Raw genomic sequence first — 25,568 nt, 5'->3', positions numbered from 1 at the left:
CACATGATTTATTTTGTAATTTAGGAAATGTAAAGTTATCCTTCATTCAAGGTCATAGTCCAAATTTCTATAGGAAGATTCTTTGTGGTTCTAAGAGCTTCTATTTGTCTGCTCTGCAACTTTATCCCTAGCCTCTAAACTCCTGCCACAGTTATCACTTTAGTATCATCTAAATAAGCATGTTTAATATGTTCTTATATTCCATAACCAATTTTTAATAATCAAATATAAATCTATTCAAGATAACTAGTGTCATTCCAAATAACACGCTTTTGGAATACTTTTTCTTTCTAACTGAACAAACTTTTACCTGTGGGCCAGTCTGAAGTGCTTGATTTTCTGTTGCCCTTTTTCCTGATTCTGTATTGCTCAGAGTAGTCTACCACCTCCCCTCGAGGCTTCCGCCCATCAGGGGAAGGGGTAAAGAATTTGGTAAGGCCATCAATGAGCCCTTTGGTTTTCTTGTTGAACTTCAAGGGGACACTGCTATCTCTGCAGAAGTCCAAGCCATCTATTCGCTCTAAATATCCTTCTTCTGATGACGATGCTGATTGGCTGGAGAGAGTGATTTTACGTTTCCGACCCCTTCCAGGGCCAGTTCGAACTTTGCTGAAGGGACCTTTTGATCTAAAGAATCAAACAGGGAAAAGGGTAACTATTAAAAAGAAATCTTTATAAGGTTTCCATTTAATATGTAACACATAATAAGTAAATAACACAGCTTTATAATAAAAATCTGTATGGTTAAGAATATTCCATAAACTATATTATATAAATCAGAAGTAGCATTATTATTAGAAACATCTATTTCTTGGAAGCCTAGTTATTTTACAGTGAAAAGAATCCTAGGTCAGGAGTCAGAAGGCATGTTTGAGTGATAATTTTACCACTTACTAGCTGTACATCTTGGACAAATCCCATTCTCTCTAAACATCAGTGTCTTCATCTGTAAAATGAGAGGTAGACCAGAGGACAACTACCACCCTTCCAGGTAGAAGGTCCTATGACCTCTGCACCAGCTCAAAGTTATGCCTTTACCTCTAAACCCAAGGACAGGTTACTCTCTGAAAGTCAGGAATCAAAAGATCATTTTATGGGAGAATTAAACCTTGATTTAAGATTTAAAATATGAACTACAATACTGGTTCTGTACATTTCAACCCGCAAATGCCCATTCACTTCAGTTATATCACTTTTAAGACAGTCTTAAGTGTAGAAAAAGGTGGGTAAAATTTTTGAGAATAAAGAGAGGTTCACAGGCCTAGAGGTATTTTACATCATCAAAGGTGAATTACTAGAGATACTCAAAAAAAAGACAATTAGTGACTGAATCTTGCCCCACCTCCTCCAGACATAGCCCAGTTTCCTAGTCCATAAGGGATAATTATATCCCTGATTTCTGCTAATAGATGAAAAACTTACATTATTTTACATCAGGACACAGAAACAGGACTTAGCTGTGACCTCAATAGAAGAAGCTATTCAGTGATTTGTACACCTAATAAAAATAAAACTACCGAGACTACATCAGGCGAAGAATCTGTGAAATGCTACAATAACATAATTTTTTCGTTCTTGTTTTTCATGTAAGAGAAGCAATATAAGGCAATGGTTAAGAGCCAGACTTTGGTGCCAGACTACTTGGATTTTAATCCCAATTCAACACTTATTACAAACTTACACAAGTTAATCACTATCCTGTAGTTTCCTCCTTTGAAAAATGAGAGTAACAAGAGCACCTATTTCAGTGGGTTGTGGGGAGAACTAAATGATTTAACATGTGTAAAGCACTTAGAACAGTGCCCTGGTACTTTATTAAAGGGCTCAATGGGTGTTAGCCATTATTACTACATAAAAGTGCGAGTTCTATGAATTGAAACTTTTTCATAAAGCAAACAAGTGAATCCTACACTATAGAGAAGACCCTATCCTTTTCTCCCCTCACCTTGCCACAAGTACAACTTACACCGTGTTTTGTTTCTTTAACCTGTTTTTTGGACGTCCTATTGGATTAGCATAGCGCCGTTTTATCTGTGCCGCCTTCTTCTGTAGCAGTTTTCGTCCTTTTTTCCTAGGTCGACATATTTGACATATCCACATGCCTATTAAGAAAGAAAATTCCACATAACAGCACAATAGATATAAATACACTGACAGTGTTCAGATACTCTAAGCCAGGAGTTGTTAACTTCTTTCGGGTCAAGGACTCTCATTAGGAATCTGATGAAAGCCCCCCAGGAAAATAAACACAAAAGTAAATACACACAAAATTCTACAAACAATTGGCAGAGATTCACAAGTATTCTGAAGGCCACATTGAAGTCCACTGATCCTCAGTTAAAAATCCCTGCTCTGGATCTAGCACTCAGATATTGGTTTCTAATTACCATCCTACAAGAAAAGAAGCCAAGATTCCATAGAGTAATGGCTCATTCCAGGAGTACAGCAGGAAAAATACAACGAATATCTTGTGGTGCCAGAAAATGAAGTGCTCAAAAGATGATGCAGGCATGTCAAAAGGACACTGTAGCCAACCTGAAAGAGCTCCCAATAGCCAAATCTGGGTCAATCTGAGAAAAAACAGAAATAATCACAGCAATAGCTTATAATCCATAGAATAAAATAAACATCCATGAGTCCACAGTGCTATAAATAATTGAATAAACAAATAAATAAATGGGAGAAAGGGACGGCTCTTCCTTACAGCAGAATTTCAATTAATGAACGTAAAAGGAATGATGGAAATACAAAGATCATCATTATGCAAACACCACAGTAAAAACTGGTGAAGCAAGAATCAATGATGGATGCTAAAATTAGTGGGCAAAGCAGAAAAAGAATAACTTTACAATGTCAATCAGATTTCTCCACTGTAATCAAGTGATCAAAGTTAACAATACTAGTAATAAGACATACCAGTGTAATATATCCCTGTTATGATGCACTAAGAAAGGGCACAACATCACTTCCGTGGTATTCTTGTCAAACTTCATGATAATCTAATCATGATAAAGCAAAAGACAAACTCAAATTGAAGGACTTTCTACAAAATAACTTACTAGTACTCTTCAAAAGTGTCAAGGGCAAGAAAGACAAAGTCCGAAGAATTAACACAGACTGGAAGAGACTGGAGAAATATGACAACTAAATGTAATGTGAGATCCTGGATTGGACTCTGGACCAGAAATTCAAATAAAGTCTGTCTGTTAATGTACCATATCAATGTTAGTTTCCTGGTTTCAATAATTGTATTATGGTTTCCTAAGATGTTAACATTAAGGCAAGTTGGGTAAAGGGTACAATGGGAATTCTCTGTACTGTTTTTAACCATTTTTCTCTAAGTCTGAAATTATTTCAAAATAAAATGTTTCCTGCTTTAAGCTGCTATAAAACTTTTTTGTAGGCATTAAATACACAGGAATGAAGTCCTAAGAAAATCTTTCTTATCTTGAAAGATTCTCAGAAGGCCTTTTGTCCAGATTTCAAGTAAATGGAAGAGGTAGGAAAGGGGAGTACTTATTCTTCCAATATATATAAAATGTAAGACTTTTCAATCAATAGAGTGGCGTAAGATGTACTCAAAATAAATTTCTAAGGTGGAATAAGTTGGCTACACCTAAATGTAAGTCCCTTTCCATCAAAAGGAAAATTTCTCCAGACATCAAATATCCTATAAGCATTTTACTTACGAAACCTGTAAATCAGAAAATCAGAGTTGAAAATGGAATTTGTGTTAAGACAAAGCAGAGGAGACTAACTGGATTCTTTTTTTTTAAGAAACTAGAAGTATATGATAAGATGGAAGTCTAATCCACTGGCAATTACATCTCAACTAAATACCTTTCAAGAAACAGGAGTCAAAAGAAGAGAAGAACATTAAGCTGTATTCTTATGATTTGGGCACTTATTTGTTTGGAAATTATAAAAAGTGTTTTGGTTTTTTTTTAAGTTTTGAATAAACCAGAGACTCTCAAACCCTAGGCCCCTCAAGTGATGAGCAGTGATGTAATCAACATGACCTAATACAATTTCATTTTTTTCCTGTAAAGAAAGAGATACTTCAAAATATTACATAAGGCAAGTATTTCATCCTCTAGCTATAGGACTGGCAAATATTTATAAATGAACCACTTCACCTTCCATGGACGCTTAAATATTGAAAATAGAGAGAAATAGTAATAAATCCATACTACATAAGAATGTTAGGATGACTAAACAGACTATCCCTATCTTTAAGGTGACAGCTCTCTTCCTACTTATACAATCCCAAAGAGAAACAAGCGAATTATTCTTTCATTGTAGCAAAGTAGATAAAAAGTGTTTTCACTAACATGCCCCTTTACATTGCCAGTTTGTTTTCAGAAAGTATTTCTCACCTTTTGGCATCCGGGTAAGTGGTGGATCACAACACTCCATGTGAAAACCTCGGTCACAGGAATCACAAAAGAGCATGTTATCCTAAAAAAAGAGAAAGGACAGTTCTGCTTAACCTTTTGAAACAGAAACATGTCAGGATCATGACTTCATAAAACCTATGAAGTTTCAAAAATCTCATAAAGGAGATGAGTTACCATAATAGTGAAAGTTTCCTTAATTTGTATAAACTGAGTACAGACAGCCCTCGGTATCTGCGGATTCAGATTCCGACTAACGGACTTGAGCATCGTGGAGTTTAGTATCCGCAGGGGGTCCTGGAACCAATTCTCAGCAGATATCGAGGAACAATCGTAAATGGACAGTCTGAGTTAGCAGAAAGGTTTGTTTCACCCAATCTTTACTAAAGAACTACAGTTTCATTACTTTGAAGTTTATCCAGTAACCAGATGTAAGCTAAATTTAGTTGTTTTAATAAAAAAGAGAAAAGGACAATTTGTAATTAATATACTGACAATTTCTAAATGAATTCCTCTATACTATTCAAACAAATTTCAGGAGTATGTCTTTAAAGTAGCTTACTCTTTCTGCAAATAGATAGCTAGGTGCTTTAGAAACTATTTGGAAATAATCCAAGTCTCAATGAGCAAGTATACTAAACTAACGATGTGTAATTTAAAGAGGCTACTGTTCTAAATTCTGCTGGAGCATTACTGAAAAATAACCAACCATATTTAGAGGGAATGCCAGTTGTACCTCCTACATCTAAATGAAATATTCACAATGGAAGAAAAAGATACTCACTGCATTTTTGCCTTGATCTCGACAGGAGCTGCACGTTTTACACTCAATGCACTGCCACCGTAAGGCCTTCACTCTAACCGTTAGTTCAGCGGAAAACTTTAAACAGGATGGATGACCTAATAAGAGGAAAAGTCACAAATGAAACAAGAATCATTTTGTAATTGTACTAAAAGAATAATGTAGAAAAAGGCAATTGTCTTAAATCAAAACATATATCAAAGAAAACAAGATACTCCTGGAAGCTTGCCATATATGTCTCATCAGGACTTGGCACTCCAATTCAGTTTTACCAATGCTAAATAGAATTCTGTACATGCACACCTCCCAATTTGATTATAAAAAACTTCAAAAACTCCAAACTTTTATCAGGCCTGCATTAAAGCATTATGTGTATACCCTTGCTTGTATGGATATGGATACATAATATGCCCAGGTCATTCTGGAAAAATACACAAAAACTGTTTACAATTATAACATCCTAGGATATGGAGCTATAAACATTTCAAAGGAAAAGGATTTTACATTTCACTTTATACACTTCTGTGCTCTCATTTTTTTAATGTGTTACTTTTATAACTAAAAAATATATAATAAAAATACCATCATTTAAAGCGAGTTATGTACTCATGATTTAAGGCACTTAAGCTAAAACTAAAACCTAAGCAGTATTTCTATTGTGACCAGAATTAATAGTAACAGAAAAAAACGTTTCCTCTTCCAAGAGTTATTATTAGTTTGTGTCTCAAAAATTTAGAGTAGCCAATTTGCCCTCAACTCTGAAAAGATTTGTCCCTTTCCTCTAAAAGTTAGTTATGTTTATTTTTCTTTGATGAGAGAAAGGGCTGGTTAAATTATCTTCTCTCCTCTCTCTTCTATTCCTAAATAACTTTCTCTTTTATGAGATGGGAAGAAGTTTATTACCAAAACATCACTGACATCAAAGGAAAATGGGAGAGAAGATGTAAAAATCTCATTCATAATCACATCATCCTGGAACAGCCATTTTCATGTTCTAGTTTTCCTTTTTCAATTCGCTAAAAAGCCCTTGCATAGTTTTAATTATAGGGTATATACATTTTTGTTTGGCTTTTCTTCATTATTTTATTCAAGTAAATTTTATATTTATATTCCTTAAACTGATTATATTCCACTAAGTTGATATACTAAACCTACCTGACCATGTCCCCATTGTTAAATACTTAGCCTATTACCCACAACAGTTAGAATACTAAAATGAATTATTTCATATGTTTAGAGATGCTTTCCTTCTTTTAAATTAATTCCTTAGAATGAATTCCTAAAAGTGGGGGTGGTAAGTGAAATGAAATAAGCATTTTTATAGCTTGAGAGGTCGACATACACTGCCAAAACATGTTCCAAACCCTATGACATAATACCCAGTGCCACCAGCAAAGTATAAACGTGTTACCAGAATTTCGTCAGCTCTAGATGTGGGCTCTCTTACCTTTCAAGTTTTATTACTATAAAAGCTATCACAGGACACTTCACTGCTGCTGTGGTGTGCATTCCTATGATTACCTGAGTAAACTGTTTTTTACAGGCTCAACTATTAACTTTCTCTTCTATAAGCTACCTCTTCATAGGCTCTGCCCCTTGGACTTTATGCTTAGAAACGTAAACATGTTCTTTATACTTTATAGCTTTTGGTCCTTTGCCATATTTAATGCAATTATTTTCCCCAAATGATTTTTGCTTTTTCAAATTTTGGGTATTTTAGTTCTCAATTTGGAAAATATCCAATTTCACATACTTGACTATGTCCATACTTTTCCCCCTTGGTTATTATGATAACCAGGCTCCAAGTTGCCCTAAAGTTATTCTTGCTTCCTGGTAAGAATACCAATTCACACCCTTATGTAATTCCCTCCCACAATGAGGAGGGCTGATCTGTGTAACCAATAGGATACTGCTGAAATAACAAAGTGTGACTTCTAAGGCTAGATTATAAAAGATATTACAGATTCCACCTTGCTCTCTCTCTCAGATACCTGCTTGGGGGAATCCAGCTGCCATGTTGTGGACACTCATGCAACCCTATGAAGATGTCCACATGACAAAGAACCGAGGCTTCCTGTCAACAGGCAGCATTAACTTGCCAGTCAGATAAGTGAGTCATCATGGAAGACTTTGGATGACTGAAGCATCAACTGAAATCTTGACTGCAATCACATGAAAGAACCCAAGTCAAAACTACCCAGGTAAGCCACTCCCAAATTCCTGCCCACAGAAACAACACGAAATAAAAATGTTTGTTGTTGCTTTTAGCTGCTAAGTTTGGAGTAATTTATTTCTACGGCAATAGACAACAAGTAGTTATTTATTCTACTAGTTCTTTAAAAGTTCCCTCTAGAGTAATAATTTTCAAATTGCGCTCTTCCCTATGTTACAGAAATTCAGAGACCACCTCAGATATACTGCGTCACAGAAGGTAGGGCTATAACACAGCCCTCCTCTACACCCCCATTCCATTCCCATCTCACCTACAGCAGATTCATTTTTATGTTTTATACATTTGGGTTCCCATAAGATTTCTTAAGGATTCCACTAACTAAAACAGTTTGTAAATCGCTGTATCGTACAACATGTCATTTTTTTTATCTAATCTTTTATGATTTTATGGTTGATATTTAACTGTGAAATCTACCCAAAGTTCATTTTGCTTTGTGATATTATGCTAGATATGGTCACCTACCACTCAAGATCTCTTCCCACCTTCTTCTAATGCCTTCTATATATAAAAACTGAAAAAGTAAAAACTATACTCCCTAGACTCCTTTGCAGTTAGGCTCTAGACATGAATTAAGTTCTACCAATTGGATGTGTTTGACTGACGTTTGAAAGACAGAAATGAAACAAAGACCTTCTTCCTCTTGTACTGACAGTTTTCTAATGATAAGCAAAGTCATAAAAAAGCCAGTATATGCTCTTCACCTTCATGGCTCTCCAGAGGCAGTTGTGATGATGGCCAAATTCAGAGTTTCTGTATTCAGCTACAGAACTCAATAATTCCACAGTGGCCTCCCACCACTTGCACCTCTTCCAGATGGAGGCAGATACAGTGACTCCCCTTGTGGGTCAGTTCTGCAATGTCCCAAGAATCAGTCCTTAAGGACCCACCTACAGCTTGCCTCTTCAGTCCTTCTAACAATTTCACAAACGCCTGATTCTAATTTCCTTTCCTCTTGAAGCAGCTAGTATGTCTTCTGGTTTCTGGACTAAATCCTGATTGTCATTGATATAAAACACTGAAAATTAAGCCTATGATCAAAGATAATTGTGGTTTACTAACACCTTCCTGCAAAGCCTTGTAAGTTCTCAAAGCGCAGGCCAAGAGTACCTCTGGAATTGACAAATTATGAGACTCTTTGCAAAATTTCTTTTAGAGCCCAGAATTTCACACAGCTCACTAAATTGCAGTGTCAACACTCTACTTCCCAATGTGACATATGTAAGTTTCTATCAAGAAAAACAAATCTGTTATCATCCTGGTTCTATTAAGTCTATGTAAAGCTTTTTATAAAAAAAAAACAAAACTAAGTGATGTCAGCATCATGGCAGAATATGCTCCTCCCTTAGACTCTCCCCACTAAGACACAACACAAAGGACATTCATAAACCAACAGAGGACATTTACACAACACAACAGACATTTGAGAGACCCACACAGCCATATGTCTGAAGGTGGAAGTGCTGGAGCCCCTGGGAAGAAGTGGAAGGAAGTAAAAGGATCTCCTCTCCCTCCCCAGCAGCGACCTACGGCACAGGACTGCACAAAGCTCTGAAAGGAGAGGGCGGAAGGGCAGCCCTCCATAGGAACGTCTTTACTCTTCAAATTGCCTCCCAGCCATGGGAAATCTCCACACAGAGGAGGTTAAGCCATTGCAGGGATGTCTTCACCAAGCCAGCACCCCAGGAGGGCAAATAGCAAGGGCAGAGTGAGAACACCCCTAGGATCACACACACGAAGGAAAGTGCCCCGCTCCCCGCACCAGCTCAGCTAGTTGGCCAGAGCAAGGGACCCCCACCAGAGCACCTGCTCATACATTACTAAAGCAGCAGCTGCCAGCAAGCAACTGAAGACGGACCCTGTCAGCATAGATTCCAAAAGACAAGCACAGATGCCAGAGATTGTGGGAGGCTCAGAATATACAGCTCCTGCCTTCCATCACCCAGTGGAGGTGGGTGGAATCTGAGATCAGATACTACCAATATGCAAATGCACAAGTCCACCCCATCAAATAATATGAGGAGACAAATTAATATCAGCTCTGTTATTCAAGGACTCCAGATTTTCCTTTATCTCATTCATTGTGTTTTTCATCTCCAACATTTCTCTTTGGTTTTCTTTATAGTTTCAATCTCTTTTGTGGAGTATTGCCTCTGTTCAAGAAGAAGTGAGTTGGAGAACAGAAATACAGAAATGCTTCTGATGGAGGAGGATAGAGAACTGAGGCTAAAAAGAAATGAAGAAATTCTCTGAAAAATATCCAACTCAATTAGGAAATGCAACATAAGGATTATAGGTATCCCAGACAGAGATGTAAGGGAGAAAGGAACAGAAAGCTTGTTCAAAGAAATAATAGCTGAGAACTTCCCAAACCTGCGGAAGGGCCTGGAAGTACACATAAATGAAGATAATAGAATTCCTAATTACGTTAGTGTAAAAAGACCTTCTCCAAGGTATATAGTCGTAAAACTGGCAAAAGTCAATGACAAAAATCATTAAGGGCAGCAAGGCAGAAGAAAGCAACCTACAAAGGAACCCCTATCAGGCTTTTAGCGGATTTCTCAGCAGAATCCTTACAGGCTAGGAGAGAGTGGAATGATATATTCAAAATTCTGAAAGACAAAAACTTTCAGCCAAGAAAACTCTATCCAGTGAAAATATCCTTCAGATATGATGGAGAAATAAAAACTTCCCAGATAAACAAAAGCTGAGAGAGGTCATCGCCACAAGACACCCCCCCGGACCCCACTTACAATAAATGATCAAGAAGGCCCTCATACCTGAAAAAAATAGAAAGGGTTTACAAAGCCTTGAGCAAGGAGATAAACAGACAAAATCAGGAAGTTGCAACGCTCTATAGAACAGGTTAGCAAACACTTAATTATAACATTAAAGATAAAAGGAAGGAAAACATCAAGACTAAATATAATCACTTTATTTTAACCACAAACTCACAACACAAAATGGAATAAGTTGCGACAACAATAACTTGGAAGGGGAAGAGGAGAGGGATGGAACTTGCTTAGACTAAAAAAATAATAAGCTATGAGAAAATGGACTATCTCTTCCATGAGACTTTTTATACAAATCTCACGGTAACCACTAAACAAATAATCAGAACAGAGACACAAATGATAAAGAGAAAACTGAGAAAACCATCCTAGAGAACTACCAAACCACCAGACTGAACCGGCACTATGAAAAACATGGGATGAGAAACAAGGGAAATACAGAACAACCAGAAAACAAGTGATAAAATGGTAGCATTAAGCCTTCATATATCAATAGTCACTCTAAATGTAAATGGATTGAATTCTTCAATCAAAAGTCACAGAGTGGCTCAATGGATTGAAAAACAAGACCCAACAGTATACTGCCTCTACGAAACATATCTCAGCTCTAAAGACAAACATAAGCTCAGAGTGAAGGGATGGAAGATGATACTCCAAGTTAATGGCAAACAAAAGAAAGCAGGTGTTGCCATACTTCTATCAGACAAAGTTGACTTCAACATAAAAAGGCAATGAGAAAGAAAGAGGTGCAGTGTATAATGATAAAAGGGACATTCCACCTAGAAGACATAACACTTACAAATATATATGCACTAAACACAGAAGCACAAAAGTACATAAAGCAACTATTAACAAACCTAAAAGGAGGTATTAACAACAACACAATAATAGTAGGGGACCTTAACACCCCACTTACATCAATGGATAAATCATCCAGACGGAAAGTCAACAAGGAAATAGTGGAATTAAACAAAAACTAGACCAGGTAGACTTAATAGGCATACACAGAACACTCCACACAAAAAGAGCAGAGTGCACATTCTTCTCAAGTGCACATGGAACATTCTCAAGGATAGATCATATGTTGGGAAACAAGGCCAGCCTCAATAAATTGAAGAAGACTGAAATCACATCAAGCATCTTTTCTGACCATAACATTATGGAACTAGAAATCAACTACAAGAAAAAAGCAGGGAAAGGGACAAAGATGTGGAAACTAAACAACAGGCTACTGAACAACCAATGGATCACTGGAGAAATTAAAGGAGAAATCAAAAAATACCTGGAGATAAAGGAAAATGAAAATACACCATACCAACTCATATGCGATGCAGCAAAAGCAGTCCAAAGAGGGAAAATCATAGCAATACAGGCCCACCTTAACAAACAGGAAAAATCTCAAACAAGCAATCGTAAACTACACCTAACAGAATTAGAAAAAGAAGAACAAACAAAACCCTAAGCCAGCAGAAGGAGGGAAATAATAAAAGTTAGAGCAGAAAAAAGTGAAATTGAAACAAACAAACAAAAAACAGTAGAAAAGGATCAATGAAACAAAGAGCTGTTTCTTTGAGCAGATAAACTAAACTGACAAACCCTTACCTTAGCCAGACTTACCAAGAAAAAAAGAGAGAAGGCTCAAATAAATAAAAATAGAAATGAAAGAGGAGAAATTACAACAGACACCACAGAAATACAGAGGATTATAAGAGAATACTATGAAACACTATATGCCAACAAACCAGACAATCTAGAAGAAATGGATAAATTCTTAGACTCATACAACCCCCAAAAACTAAATCAAGAAGAAAGAGCCAATCTAAATAGACCAATCACAAATAAAAAGATTGAAACAGTAATCAAAAACCTGCCCAAAAATAAAAGTTCAGGACCAGATGGCTTCTCTGGAGAATTCTACCAAACATTCAAAGATTTAATACTTATCCTTCTCAAACTATTCCAAAAAGATGAAGAAGACAGAACACTTCCTAACATATTTTACAAGGGCAAAATCACCCTGATCCCAAAGCCAGACAAGGACAACACAAAGAAGGAAAGTGACAAGCCAATATCACTGATGAACATAGATGCAAAAATCCTCAACAAAATATTGGCAAACCAAATACAGCAATATATTAAAAGGATAATACACCATGATCAAGTGAGATTTATACCAGGGACACAGGGATGGTTCAACATCCACAGATCAATGTGATACACCACATTAACAAAATGAGGAATAAGAACCACATGATCATCTCAATAGATGCAGAGAAAGTGTTTGACAAGATCCAACATCCACCTTTGATAAAAACTCTCAATAGAATGGGTATAGAAGGAAAGTACCTCAACATAATAAAGGCCATATATGACACACCCACAGCCAACATTATACTCAACAAGGAAAAACTGAAAGCCTTCCCTCTGAGAATAGGACCAAGACAAGGATGCCCACTCTCACCACTCTGATTCAACATAGTACTGGAGGTTTTGGCCAGAGAAATTAGGCAAGAAAAAGAAATAAAAGGAATCCAAATAGGGAATGAAGAAATGAAACTCTTGCCATTTGTAGACGACATGATTTTATATATAGAAAACCCTAAAGAATCCATCAGAAAACTATTAGAAATAATCAACAACTACAGCAAAGTTGAGGGATGTAAAATCAACTGACAAAAATCAGTTCCATTTCTATACTCTAATAACAAACTAACAGAAAGAGAACTCAAGGATATAATCACATTTACAATTGCAACAAAAAGAATAAAATATCTAGGAATAAATTTAACCAAGGAGGTGAAAGACATATACAATGAAAACTACAAGACATTACTGAAAGAAATTGATGATGACCTAAAGAAATGGAAAGCTATTCCATACACATGGATTGGAAGAATAAATACAATTAAAATGTCCATACTACCTAAAGCAATCTACAGATTCAATGCAATCCCAATCAGAATCCCAATATCCCAATGACATTCTTCACGGCATTAGAACAAAGAATCCTAAAATTCATAGGGAGAGACAAAACACCCTCAATAGCTATCCTGAGAAAAAAGAACAAAGCTGGACCCGTCACAATCCCTGACTTCAAAATAGATTACAAAGCTGCAGTAATTAAAACAGGATGGTACTGCACAAAAACAGGCACACATATCAATGGAAGAGAATTGAAAGCCCAGAAATAAAACCACACATAAACGGACAGCTAATCTTCAATAAAGGAGCTAAGAACACACAATGAAGAAAGGAAAGTCTCTTCAGTAAATGGTGCTGGCAAAACTGGACAACCACTTGCAAAAGAATGAAAGTAGACCATTATCTTTCACCATACACAAAAATTAACTCAAAATGGATCAAAGACTTGAAGGTAAGACCTGAAACCATAAAACCCCTCCCAAAAGAAAATACACATAGTCCACTCTTTGACATAGGTCCTAGAAGGATCTTTTCGAATACCATGTCTACTCAGACAAGGGAAACAAAAAAATAAACAAGTGGGACTTCATCAGACTAAAGAGCTTCAGCAAGGCAAAGGAAACTAGGAACAAAACAAAAAGACAACCCACCAACTGGGGTAAAATATTTGCAAATCATATCCAACAAGGGGTTAATCTCCATAATATAAAGAACTCACACAACTGAACAACAAAAACACAAACAACCCAATCAAAAAATGGGCAGAGGATATGAGCAGACATTTTTCTAAAGAAGATATACAGATGGCCAATAGGCACATGAAAAGATGTTCAACATCACTAATCATCAGGGAAATGCAAACCAAAACTACACTAAGATATTACCTGACACCCATTAGAATGGCTATAGTCACCAAGACAAAAAATAACAAATGTTGGAGAGGATGTGGAGAAAAGGGAAGCTTCATAGACCACTGATGTGAATGCAAACTGGTGCACTATGGGAAACAGTATGGAGATTTCTCAAAAAATTAAAAATAGAAATACCATATACCCAGCTATCCCACTACTAGGTATTTATTCAAAAAACTTGAGCAATTCAAAGAGACTTATGCACCCCTATGTTGACTGCAGCATTATTCAAAATAGCCAAGATGGCGGAAGCAATCCAAGCGCCCATCAACTGATGAATGGATAAAGATGTGGTGTACATATATACAATGGAATACTACTGAGCAATAAAAAAAGACAAAATTGTCTCATTCGCAACAACATGGATGGCTCTTGAGGTTATTATGTTAAGTGAAACAGGTCAGACAGAGAAAGACACACACTGTATGATTTCATTCATACGTGGAATATAAACTAATACATGGACAAAGAGAACAGATTAGTGGTTACCAGAGGGGAAGGGGTTCAGTGGTGGGGATAAAGAGTAAAGGGGCAAGTACATTTATATGATGACTGACAAATAATAATGTACAACTGAAATTTCACAATGTTATAAAGTACTACGACCTCAATAAATTTTTCTTTAAAACCCTTTGTTAAAAGCCCATTAAAGACCTCAGAGGAAAAAAATAAAAACAAAATTAAAAATTGAGGAAAGAAAACCCTATGAGTTGATTAAAATTAACTGAATAAAACATTTCAACTATACATTTAAATCCTCCCTCACCTAGAAGCTCATCTCAGTTACCTAAAATTAGAACCAAATTAAAATATTACTTTCAAAAGGATGAGAGATATAAATTCAGTTACACATACTTCCGTCATGCCTGACAGCACGTTTTAGAAAGAATACAGGGATCACGTACCACTGTTGCCACAGTCGGCACAAGAGATGAGTTCCTCTGGCTTCTTTTCTCGGTTTTGTTCTTTTGTACCAAGACAGAAACTACAGATGGGGATTGGTTCAGCAACCGGCTGTAAAGAAAAACACAATAAGTCAGGTACTATTACTTTTTTTAGTATTAATACAGAGTCACTAAAATTACAGTTTTAAATTCCTGTAAGAGTGACATGTAACTTTAGGACAAGTCTATCATTCTCCTAAATTTCCAACCAAGTAGCTGAGGTTTTAGAAAGTCTGCTTTGGCTGGACCTTTACAACTGGTCCTTGCAGTGACAACTTTGGTCCAAAAAGTCATATCCCAATCATGCTGCTCTCTTAAAAACTAAATGACACAGTATGGCTTAAACACAGCAAATCCTTCACCTAAGACTGAAAAATTCAATTAAATTAAGTGCAAGAAATCACAGTATCAGCCCTTAAAAAGCATGTGATATAGGAGAAAAGTGATAAGATGTATACAAATAAGCATTATGTAAAGCCAAAGACATTAAGTGCTATAAGAGAGAAACAGTAAGTGCTCTGTATAAGCAGGAAAGATAAAATTCCAATTGTGGTTTGGAGGAGAGAGGTTGAAAAAGGAAGATAACATGTATTAACTGCCAGTATTATGTTATGGGATCTTAAGAAGTTTGTCCAGGGACAACAGATAATAATTGATAAAAGCAGGCTTAAACCTACAGCATTAGCCACCCCTCCCGCCCCCCCACAAAGGAGGAAGATAAACACAATACAGGTATTATAAACAAGATGAACTTAAGTGTGCAGTCTGCTAAGGCCAGTGCTTAAAGGATATAGTTTCTGTGATAAGGAGTGGGGTGGGGAATAGGGAGAGGGGGAGAAGCTAGATCAGTTTGTGAAGGTTGCCACCAAATGTCTTGTAAAGAAGTTGGACTTTATCCTGCAGAAAAAGAACAATAACAGAAGGTTACTGAACCAAGAGATGATCACTTGTATATGAGAAAAATAATTCCAGTAGCAAAGTCAAAGACAAACAGTGGAAAACCTGAAGATAGGTAGAACATTTAAACAGTGATTCCAATAGTCTGAAGACAAGATAAGAACCTGAACCAAAACTAAGGAAATGGAATAGAAAGAATAGCTATGGACTTAGAAAACAACTAGTTGTGGAAGTGATAGAAAAGGAAGAGTTACACAACTAACTCAACTGAAAATGGCAACATCAACTGTGAAAGGTAAGTCATTTTAAAGAAGAAAATGAAGAGGAAAGCAAAGAGATGACAAGTTTGATTTTGATGTGTTTAGTGGGAGGTACTCTCGGTCAACTCTCACCTATTTACGCTAGGCATTGTGCAGTATAGCAATATAAAGCCCTCAAGATGCTTTTAGTCTACTGGGGAGAATAGATAAAATGTTCGTATGTACCATGATAGAAGTATTACAAAGGCAGGCAAAGGAGGAAGTGATCAAGTAGGGGAAAGGGATGACAGGAAAGGCTTCACAGACTTAAGTTCTTCTGGAGGTATTTGACAGGCAGGCCCACCTGATGGGGGCATTCAAAGAAAATAAAGAAACAGGTTTTGGTGGGGCGGGGGAGGGAGGATGAGCTTAGTCTGGGACTTACTGAGCTTAAAATGCCCATGGAACATCCATGTAGCAATGTCCATGGACATTATGATATAGGGATCTAGAGTCAAGAGAAAGGTCTGGAAGTAAAAACCTAGGATTCCTAGACATACAAAATGGCATTAAGGTCATGAGAGCTGATGAGTTCTCACGTGGAGAACAGGTAGAAAGAAGGAGTTAAGGTCAGAACACCAATGCGACTGGCAGAGGAAAAAGCCTGAAAAGGAAACACGGTAGTGAGACAGTTGGATGATATATCAATATGGAAATCTCCAACACAAGCAAAGTAACAGTACTGCACAGTCAAGGATTAAATGAGAGATGAACGGCTGGAAGTTGTCTTAATAACTGTGGCTGTGGTAAAGATGACCACATCCTTTCTTTAAAAAGGAATATGGAAAAGAACCAGGGAGTAAAGTCAGGAAAGACTTCATTCAAGAGTAGGAACTTGAAGTAAACTCTAAAGAAGACCGAGAAAGAAGGCGGAAGCAAGTCACGAGGTCTGAGCTTTATGTTGCAGACTCTAAGAACCAGTAGAAGATTTTAAGAAGAGGAATGATACAACCAAGACTTAAATTTTAGAAAAGTTACTCTATAAGCAGTTGAAAATGGACTGGAAGGGATACGATTACAACCCAGGCCATGAGTAATGAAGCCCTGAATTAAGGAACTGACAACAGAAATGGAGAAGAGAGAGAAAAGATATTTAAAAGACAAAACTGGAGGGATCTTACGGTTAATCAATTTGGGGTGGGGAGCACAGTAAGAAAGATGATGTCTAGAAAGACACCATTAAAGTGAAAAGGCAAGCCACAGAATGGCAGATCCTAACAACATATTTAACTGACAAATGGCTCATATCCAGAATATATAAAGAACTCTTACATGTCAGTAAGAAAGAGACAGAAAACTCAATAGAAAACTAGGCAAAAGATTTCAAGAGGTACCTCACAACAGAAAATACATGAATAATATGTAAACAGCCAACAAACATAAGAAAAGATGCTGAACCTGAGTAGCCATCAAGGAAGCAGATCTTCAAGAATGGGTAAAATTATGAAGATTGGCAATAGTGAGCGTTGATAAGAAAGAGGAACAACAGAAACTGCTGACAGAAATACAAATCAACAAAACCACTCTGAAAACTATTTCACATTATCTACTAAAATTAAACATAGGCATACCATATGATCCAGCACTCCCACTGTAAGCTATATACCCAAATGGAGTACATACACACAAATACAATAAAACATACATAAAAATTATCAGAGCAGCATTATTCATAATAAACAGTAATAAAAAAACAAATGACAGTCAACAACATGGATGAATATCACAAACACTGAACGAAAGAACAGACATAAAAGAATACATACTGTTATCATTTTACTTATATCAAGTTCAAAAACAGTTCTACACTGTTATCAAGTCAGGGTAGTGGTTACCTTTAGGGAGAAAGGAAGAGGTGGTGAGTTGGAAAGGGACTTCTGAGATATTGGTAATGTTCTTTTTCTTGACCTGAATGGTGGTTTCATGGATGTTAATAAAGTAATAATTAAGGTATACACTTACAATCTGTGCACCTTTCTGTATGTATATTTTAATTAGAAAGTTAAATTTAAATTAATGAACATCTATGGAGTAGGACTGTGATGCCTTTGGAATATTCTGAAAGAAATAGCAATGGTGATTTGGACATCGGAGTTTGGAACTTAGAAGAGAGAACAGGCTGGAGACAGATCTAAAAGACATCAACATACAGATGATAAGTGACAGCACCCAATGAGAAAGTGGAGTGGAGCGGAGTAGGTAGAAAGGGTAGAGAGTAATGAAGGGAAGGGGAGAAGTTAGATGAAGTCTGATATAGAAGAATATCAACATTTAGAACCATCAGAGGAAAAAAAGGAGATCGGAAGGGACCCATACGCGAAAAAATAGAACCAAGAGAAGTAATGACACAAGAATTTCAAGAAGCAGAGAGCAATCAACCATCAATGTTGGGAAGATAAAGTAGCTACTGGATTCTACAACTGAAAAACAGTTGGAGACCTCACTGAGAGAGAGCACTTTTCAGTGACAGGCTAAGAACTCAAGTCATAGGAACCAACAAACTGCCATGAAGGGACAGAGCAGACAGGAGACAGCTACAAAGAAATGCCAAAGGGTTATAATGCGTTCTAGGTAGTCAAGATGAAAAAGACTAAATCTATTTAATTGTGGAAGACAAGACATGCATGGTCAAAGAGATTCAAGAACAAATAACAGGAACATATTAGATAGTAAAGTTTAGAATTGCACTGTTCATTATGGTAGGCACCACAAAACATGGCTATTTAAATTTAAAATTAAATTAAATAAACTTAACTCCTTAGCCACACTAGCTACATTTCAAGCACTCAATAGTCACACGTGACGAATGGTTATGGTACTGGGTGGCACAAATATAGAACAATCCCATCATTACAGAAAATTCCATTTGATAACACTGGTTTAGAAAAGAGGATGGATTTTAAAGCATGGGTAAAGGGACTGTTCTTAGTAGTAGAGGATGCTGTAATGCATATTGTTTGCAGGTAGGATGGTGGGAATGGGGAAAAGTTGAGGGTGCTCATTTCTGATAGCCTCATTATTTCTGGAAAATAGGAAATACAATCACCTGCTAAAAGTGGGGCAGGGATTGGCCAGACAGAGCATGAGAAAAGCAACAGATGACTGAGAAAACTGAGAGGTGAGACTGGCTGTGTCCAAGAACTGAGATAGTGAAAATACCCTCCTCTCAAAATGGAAAGTAGATACACATTCCTCAGGCAAGACAGAATCAGAAAAGTATGTATGAACATAGAGAATAAATTCAAAGTACAAGAGAAAAGTTGATGGAGTCCCTGCAGAATGGTCTCTTTCTTTTTACTAAAATACAAGTTAACGTCACTTGCTTAAAGAGAAGTAGATAGGTATGGGTTTGCACATTTACAAAGATCAGAAGACACCTGGAAGTCTCTGTGTAGAAGGTGACAGGGAATCAATTAGTGATGTAAAACAAAACTGTCAATCACTCCTAACCACGAAGCTAAGTTGAGAAAGAATCAATTTGTAGTTTTTTCTAATCAAAATGGTTATACAACTTTCCCTGACAACTCTGAAGTCTTGGGCTGACAAAATCAGAAAGCTGTAGATTGACAAGATAACCCAAAGGGCGAAGCCCACTAAAATGCAAATACAAATATTTCTACAATAGTGGGCCGCAAAGTTGAGGCTGGACATCATAAAGAGCAGGGGGCTGACAAATTGAAAGTATAAGGAGTTAAGGTACCACTGGAATCCTGAAGAATGGAAATAAAGGTCCAGTAAAAGGACTGGAAAAGTAGAAGAATTGAAGACTGTGATCAGCGGAACTTTAGAGTTTGTTATTTCGTAAGAATAAAGCTCTAGCTAATAAAGGAAATCCCAAATAGCAAATGTGCATGAATTCTTTAATATTTAGTATGCACTATTCTAGACAATTGAGGGTGCACTGGTGAAAAATGCAGACAAAGCCCCCACTTTTATGGAGTTTACATTCTAGTTGAGTGCAGAAGAAAATCAAATCGAAGACAATAAAGTTAGGAAGTCAAGAAGTTGGGAAAGCATGATTTTAGAAGGCCCATATAAATGTGTTCAATTCAGCAAAAATGATAACTGTGCTCAAAATAGGAAAGTTTTGTAAATGCTTTTCTAAAGTTTTAGAGAAAAGAGTATTGGTAAATAATAGCTCCCCTCCAGAAAAAAAGCAGAGCTCATGGTATTAGTAGATGGAAAGAACTTCATGTCAGAAGAATTTGTTCAATAAAGGAACAACAATCACCTAAGAGATAGTAAAGATCAAGGAATATGTCAACTCTTCTCGGGTCTCTTCCCATCCCATCTTCTTTTTAAAATAGGGGTAAGAGTACGGAAAAATTGTTCCACTAGGAGGATACGGACACAATTCAATGTAATGGCCTACTAGTGGTAGACTAGTGGTATCACTTTCACATATAGACTACATTACTTCAGCGGTCTGGTTAAAAAAAGGACAAACTTGGGTTCAGATAAAGAATCCTGCGCAACCTGCAATCACGGAGATGTTGGAGAAGCCTACACTATAATAAGAAGCTATAGGGCACAGCAGGAACAGTATAATAATTCATGTTAAGTTGCCACAATTAACACACATTAGGTATAGCAAAGCACCTGGTTAATCTACTACTTCTGAAGGATAGACTAGATCACACTTAAGGGAGCAAACACACAAGGATGAAGAAAAGACAAAGTCTGAAAAATAAATTATTGTTATTCTTCAGCATAGGAAATGCAGTCTTAAAAAATTAAAACTATGCAGTAATCTGTGTCTTCAAACATGTATCTTTATCACCTATAACTAGACAATAAAGTTCACAATGGGAGAAAAATGTTATTCAAAATCATACCTAAGAAATCCTTAGTAAAACTGTCCCTCTATGTTCCTGTATGTTCCCTTTAATAGTACTGCTATTAACATTTTTATATGTGATCAATACTTCATATTACTAGATTTTGTCTATCCCAAAACAAAATAACTGAGGTCATTCAAATCTATTCATTAAAGTCAGGGAGGGAGGGTAGTGTTTTAGATAAACTGGCTGCCTGGTTACCTGGAGCTGTGTAGACAGCCGGTTTAACTAAATTATTCTGGTACTTATCAAATGACCAAAGTCTTAGACTTTGCCTACTCACTACACCAAACAATTCACTAATTATTCCCAGTAATGACAACTTTACTTAAGTTTAAACAGTATTGATGTTCACAGTATGAAAATAAGACAGGCTGAAAAGCAATTTAAGTCAAATAAAGACACTGGTCCAAACGGACTCAAATTATACAGAAACAGAGAGTTTGGAATAACACGCAGCAGTGCAGCCCAAATTTCCTTAACCTAAACATTTCACATTGAAGATGCTTATTCACTGACATCATAGGACTAAGCACAAACATGATAAATTTTTCAGCTACCAAAACAAAACTGAATCCACGGAGAAATATTATTACTGACAACGATCATGATATTTTAACTAACTGATAATTTCAAGACTTTTTTAAGTGCAACTTGGGAAAGAGTAATAGTACTTTGAAAATTAGTCATTTTAGCTGATGAGCTATAAGCAAAAAAGTAGTTTAAATAAGTCATCTAGATTAAAACATAATCTATGAGGTTTGTTGAACAAACAGCACTGGTAATCAGTAACTGTGATTTGTTTTACAATATGCCTAACTATATTGTTAAGAGCATAAAAAATTATAACTCCAGATCATTCTCATTCCAAAAATATTAATAAGCCTGAAAATCAGTGAGAAAGGGCTAAAACTACATTGAGTTCACCTTAAGATTTGAATCTGAAATGTACCGGGGTGGTTCTAGGACAGCGAAGTGATATTCACAACATTTTCCAAGTAAAACTCTACAAGCTGACTTCAATTATCCTGTACCATAAAGATAAAAAAAGAACTGATAATCTATGAATACAATTTTTAAAAATCTGTGTAAAGAAAGGCAAATACACCATAAAATCACTGTTCCCAGACCTGTCCAAGCTTAGTGCTTTAGTTCATTGTTCTTATATCTATATAAAATAAACCTGTTCCTACAGCTAATAAAACAAGAAACAAGTCTGTAGCAAATGACTTTACACACCATTAAACACAGCAGCCAGAGTGAACCTGTTAAAGGGTAAATCAGAGTACATCACTGGACTGCTCCAAACCCTCCAACCAGTCCAATGGCTTCTATCTCAGATTAAATGCCAAATGAATTCCAATGCCCTATGTGATCTGCACCCCCTCACATACACACACAATTACCTCTATGACCACATCTCCTACTGCTCTCTCCCTCTTCCATTCTACTCCAACTTCCTTACTTGCCTTTCCTCTATAGGTCAGATATTCCACTGACAGGGCCTTTGCACGTGCTTTCCTTCTACTGGAATGCTCTTCCCTAGATCCTTCAGCTCTCCACTCAAAAGTCAACTTCTCAGTAAGGTTTTCTTTGACCACTCCATCTAACATTTCAAAACAACTCAGCAACCACAATAACTCATATTCCCCTTCCTTGCTTTATCTTCTCCCCTTAACCCTTTTCACTAATTAATATATTATGTATGTGTATCTTATTATTTGTCCCCCACTCAATGTAAACTCTATGAAGGTTTTGATTTCTCTTTGTTCAGGACTTATTCCTAGTAGTGAGAACAGTGCCTAAGGTATAGTACGTATTCAATAAGTGTTTTCAATACATTAATTAAACTACCTTGTAGATCTAAAAATTATAAGAAAAGTAGTATCTTAGAACAATGAGCTGGTCTGAGCCTGATAAAGCTATCTGCAGCTCAATAATAAGCTTAATAATATATAAACATTCTACTGCTTACAAAGTAATCTCACAAAGTAATTTCATGGCCTCAATAACTAGTAAGATTTTTGCCACAGCAATCTACTTCCATTCAGTTTCTCAAAAGAGGGGACAGATTTGTGGCAGGAGCAATTAGAGTGTATCCTGTGTCATTTGTTGCCCTAGGTTGCCTTAACCACCATGTTGAGATCTCCATAATAATCACCAGATGGCAGCATTGAGGTAAATACATAGTAGATACTCTGATAACAAGGAGACAGAGTTGAGCAGCATTCTGACTTGAATTTTTTAGAAAGAACTTTTAAAAACAAGAGCAGTAAAAATTTCGCCCAGTGATCTCTACTACATGGGGTTTATACTATGAAAGAAAAGAATTTTTAGACAGAACCACTTAGACTATCTTAAACAAAATGACATTTCCTAGATATCCAGATACATCTTCTGAGATATTCCCATCTTAAAGTCCAATTTTCATTTTTCCATCCAAGATCTGTCTTTAACTTTTTTAAGCCATTATAGACTTGTCATCGTCTCCATTTTATATTATCTTCTGAGGAACTCAACTCTATGCTGTCTCTGTTCTTAAATACTGAAAAACAAGGACAGTAAAGAGTCTATACCTAGTTCTTTCAAGACTGAACTCAATGATAAATTCTAGATTTCGTGACCACCAGAATTTTCAAGGAAAAAAACTGCACTTGGAAACTTAGACTTAGGACTTTAGAAACCTCTAAGAGATCATTTCACGAGCTACCAGGCAATAAAGATTCGTGATTTCTTAAAAGCTACAAATGTTCTCAAGTTTTATGGCCACTGGAAATTATGAAGACAAATTAGCATGGCCAATATTAAGTGTATGAAAGAAGGGGGCTGGCCCTGTGGCTGAGTGGTTAAGTCCGCGCGCTCGGCTGCAGGCGGCCCAGTGTTTTGTTGGTTCTGATCCTGGGCACGGACATGGCACTGCTCATCAAACCACGCTGAGGCAGCGTCCCACATGCCACAACTAGAAGGACCCACAACGAAGAATATACAACTATGTACTGGGGGGCTTTGGGAGGAAAAGGAAAAAAATAAAATCTTTAAAAAAAAAAAAAGAATATGAAAGAAGTATATAATTCATATAAGACTCCCATATAAAACTCAAATATGCACTAAGCAATAAACTATGGTCACGTCATTCTTCCTTAGACTTAAATACAGAATATCTATAAAGCATTATAAAAACATTCTCAAAAAAAGCTTATGTTCAACTATAATTAGTACAGCTCATTTTTTTTTAAAAGTCAAGTGGTATACCACGGAAGGACAAATATTGTATGATTCCACTTATATGAAGTACTTAGAAAAGGTAAATTCATACAGGCAAAGTAGAAGAGAAGTTACTAGAACTTGGGAGGAAGGGGAAAATGAGGAGTTATTATTTAATGAGTACAGACTTTGAGATGAAAAAATTCTGGCAAAGAACAGCAGTGATGGGTTCAAAACACTGTTAATGTACTTAATGCCACCAAACTGTACCCTTAAAAATGTTTAAAATAACAGATTTTGTTATGTAAATTTTACCACAATTAAAAAAAACAAACAGGGGCCAGCCTGGTGGCATAGTGGTTAAGTTCACGCACTCCGCTTTGGCAGCCCAGGGTTCATGGGTTCCGATGCCGGGCATGGACCTACAAACTGCTCATCAAGCCGTGCTGTGGCAGCGTCTCACATACAAAACAGCGGAACATTGGCACACATATCAGCCCAGCGACAATCTTCCTCAAACAAAAAGAGGACGATTGGCAACAGATGTTAGCTCAGGGCCAATCTTCCTCAACAAAAAAATTAATAAATAAAAAGAAATTTTAAAAAATGAACAAAACTAGTATAGATTTTTCATATTCTCACAAGTCAGATGATTTAAGTAATAGGTCAAAAGTCACGCAGTTGAGAAGCAGCTACTATAATCTGTCCTCATCTCAAAGCCTATATCTTTTAACTGTTCTTGTAGAACCCCTCATTATGTTAATCTTGAGGGCAGTAATTAGACTTGAAATTGTAGTTTTAATCCCAAAAAATGAAAAAAAAATTACTAGTAATAAATTCTGGCTATTGAATTTTAACGTTAGCCATTTTACTTTCATTGTACCTACACTGAAGTTGGTTACCTTTCAATCCAATTACATAACAATAGCGCACCCTTATGCCTTAAAAATTTTCTTGTAAGACAAGTCTAAGAATTAAAATCTATCAATCAAGTACTCCTCAGTCTCAAACTAAAACCTCTTTCTGACCACTGGGTATCTGATCCAACCATGTTGCTTGGCATGAACCACCAAAAAAGCTCCTCTCAAATCCCCCACCTAACTTCACCTCCATACTTTTAATTTTTCTTCAAGCTACAGCCTCACAAACTTCTTCCAGTTCTTCTAGTGGTTCCAAGGTATTTGTTCCAAGTGGTTCCAAGGTATTCTCCTGCCTCTCTCTTCTCCCACAATTATAATCAAGGAAAGTAAATTTAACTGCAAATTAACTTCCTTCAATGGATATTTATTTCACACAACTTGTAACTTAAATAATTTTCAGCTATCATTAGTTGAT

General features: G+C 36.5%; 1 protein-coding gene across 2 annotated transcripts in view; it reads right to left on the bottom strand.

Moving 5' to 3' along the window:
* KAT6A (lysine acetyltransferase 6A) overlaps positions 1-25,568 on the bottom strand; it is a 114,185-nt gene that overhangs the window by 44,044 nt on the left and 44,573 nt on the right. Inside the window, exons 3-7 of one of the 2 annotated variants that reach the window (XM_044751078.2) lie at positions 14,957-15,065; positions 5,179-5,294; positions 4,377-4,458; positions 1,967-2,102; positions 311-627 (exon numbers count right to left, since the gene is read on the bottom strand). In XM_044751078.2, coding sequence (XP_044607013.2) covers positions 311-627; positions 1,967-2,102; positions 4,377-4,458; positions 5,179-5,294; positions 14,957-15,065 — 760 coding nt within the window. The remainder of the gene's footprint in view (positions 1-310; positions 628-1,966; positions 2,103-4,376; positions 4,459-5,178; positions 5,295-14,956; positions 15,066-25,568) is intronic. The other variant, XM_070500106.1, reaches the window with a different exon arrangement.

Source organism: Equus asinus, chromosome 27, assembly GCF_041296235.1.
Source record: "Equus asinus isolate D_3611 breed Donkey chromosome 27, EquAss-T2T_v2, whole genome shotgun sequence".
In the NCBI taxonomy this organism is placed as follows: Eukaryota; Metazoa; Chordata; class Mammalia; order Perissodactyla; family Equidae; genus Equus; species Equus asinus.
Note: the sequence above shows the minus strand (reverse complement) of the source record. Positions and strands in the feature narration are given on the sequence as shown.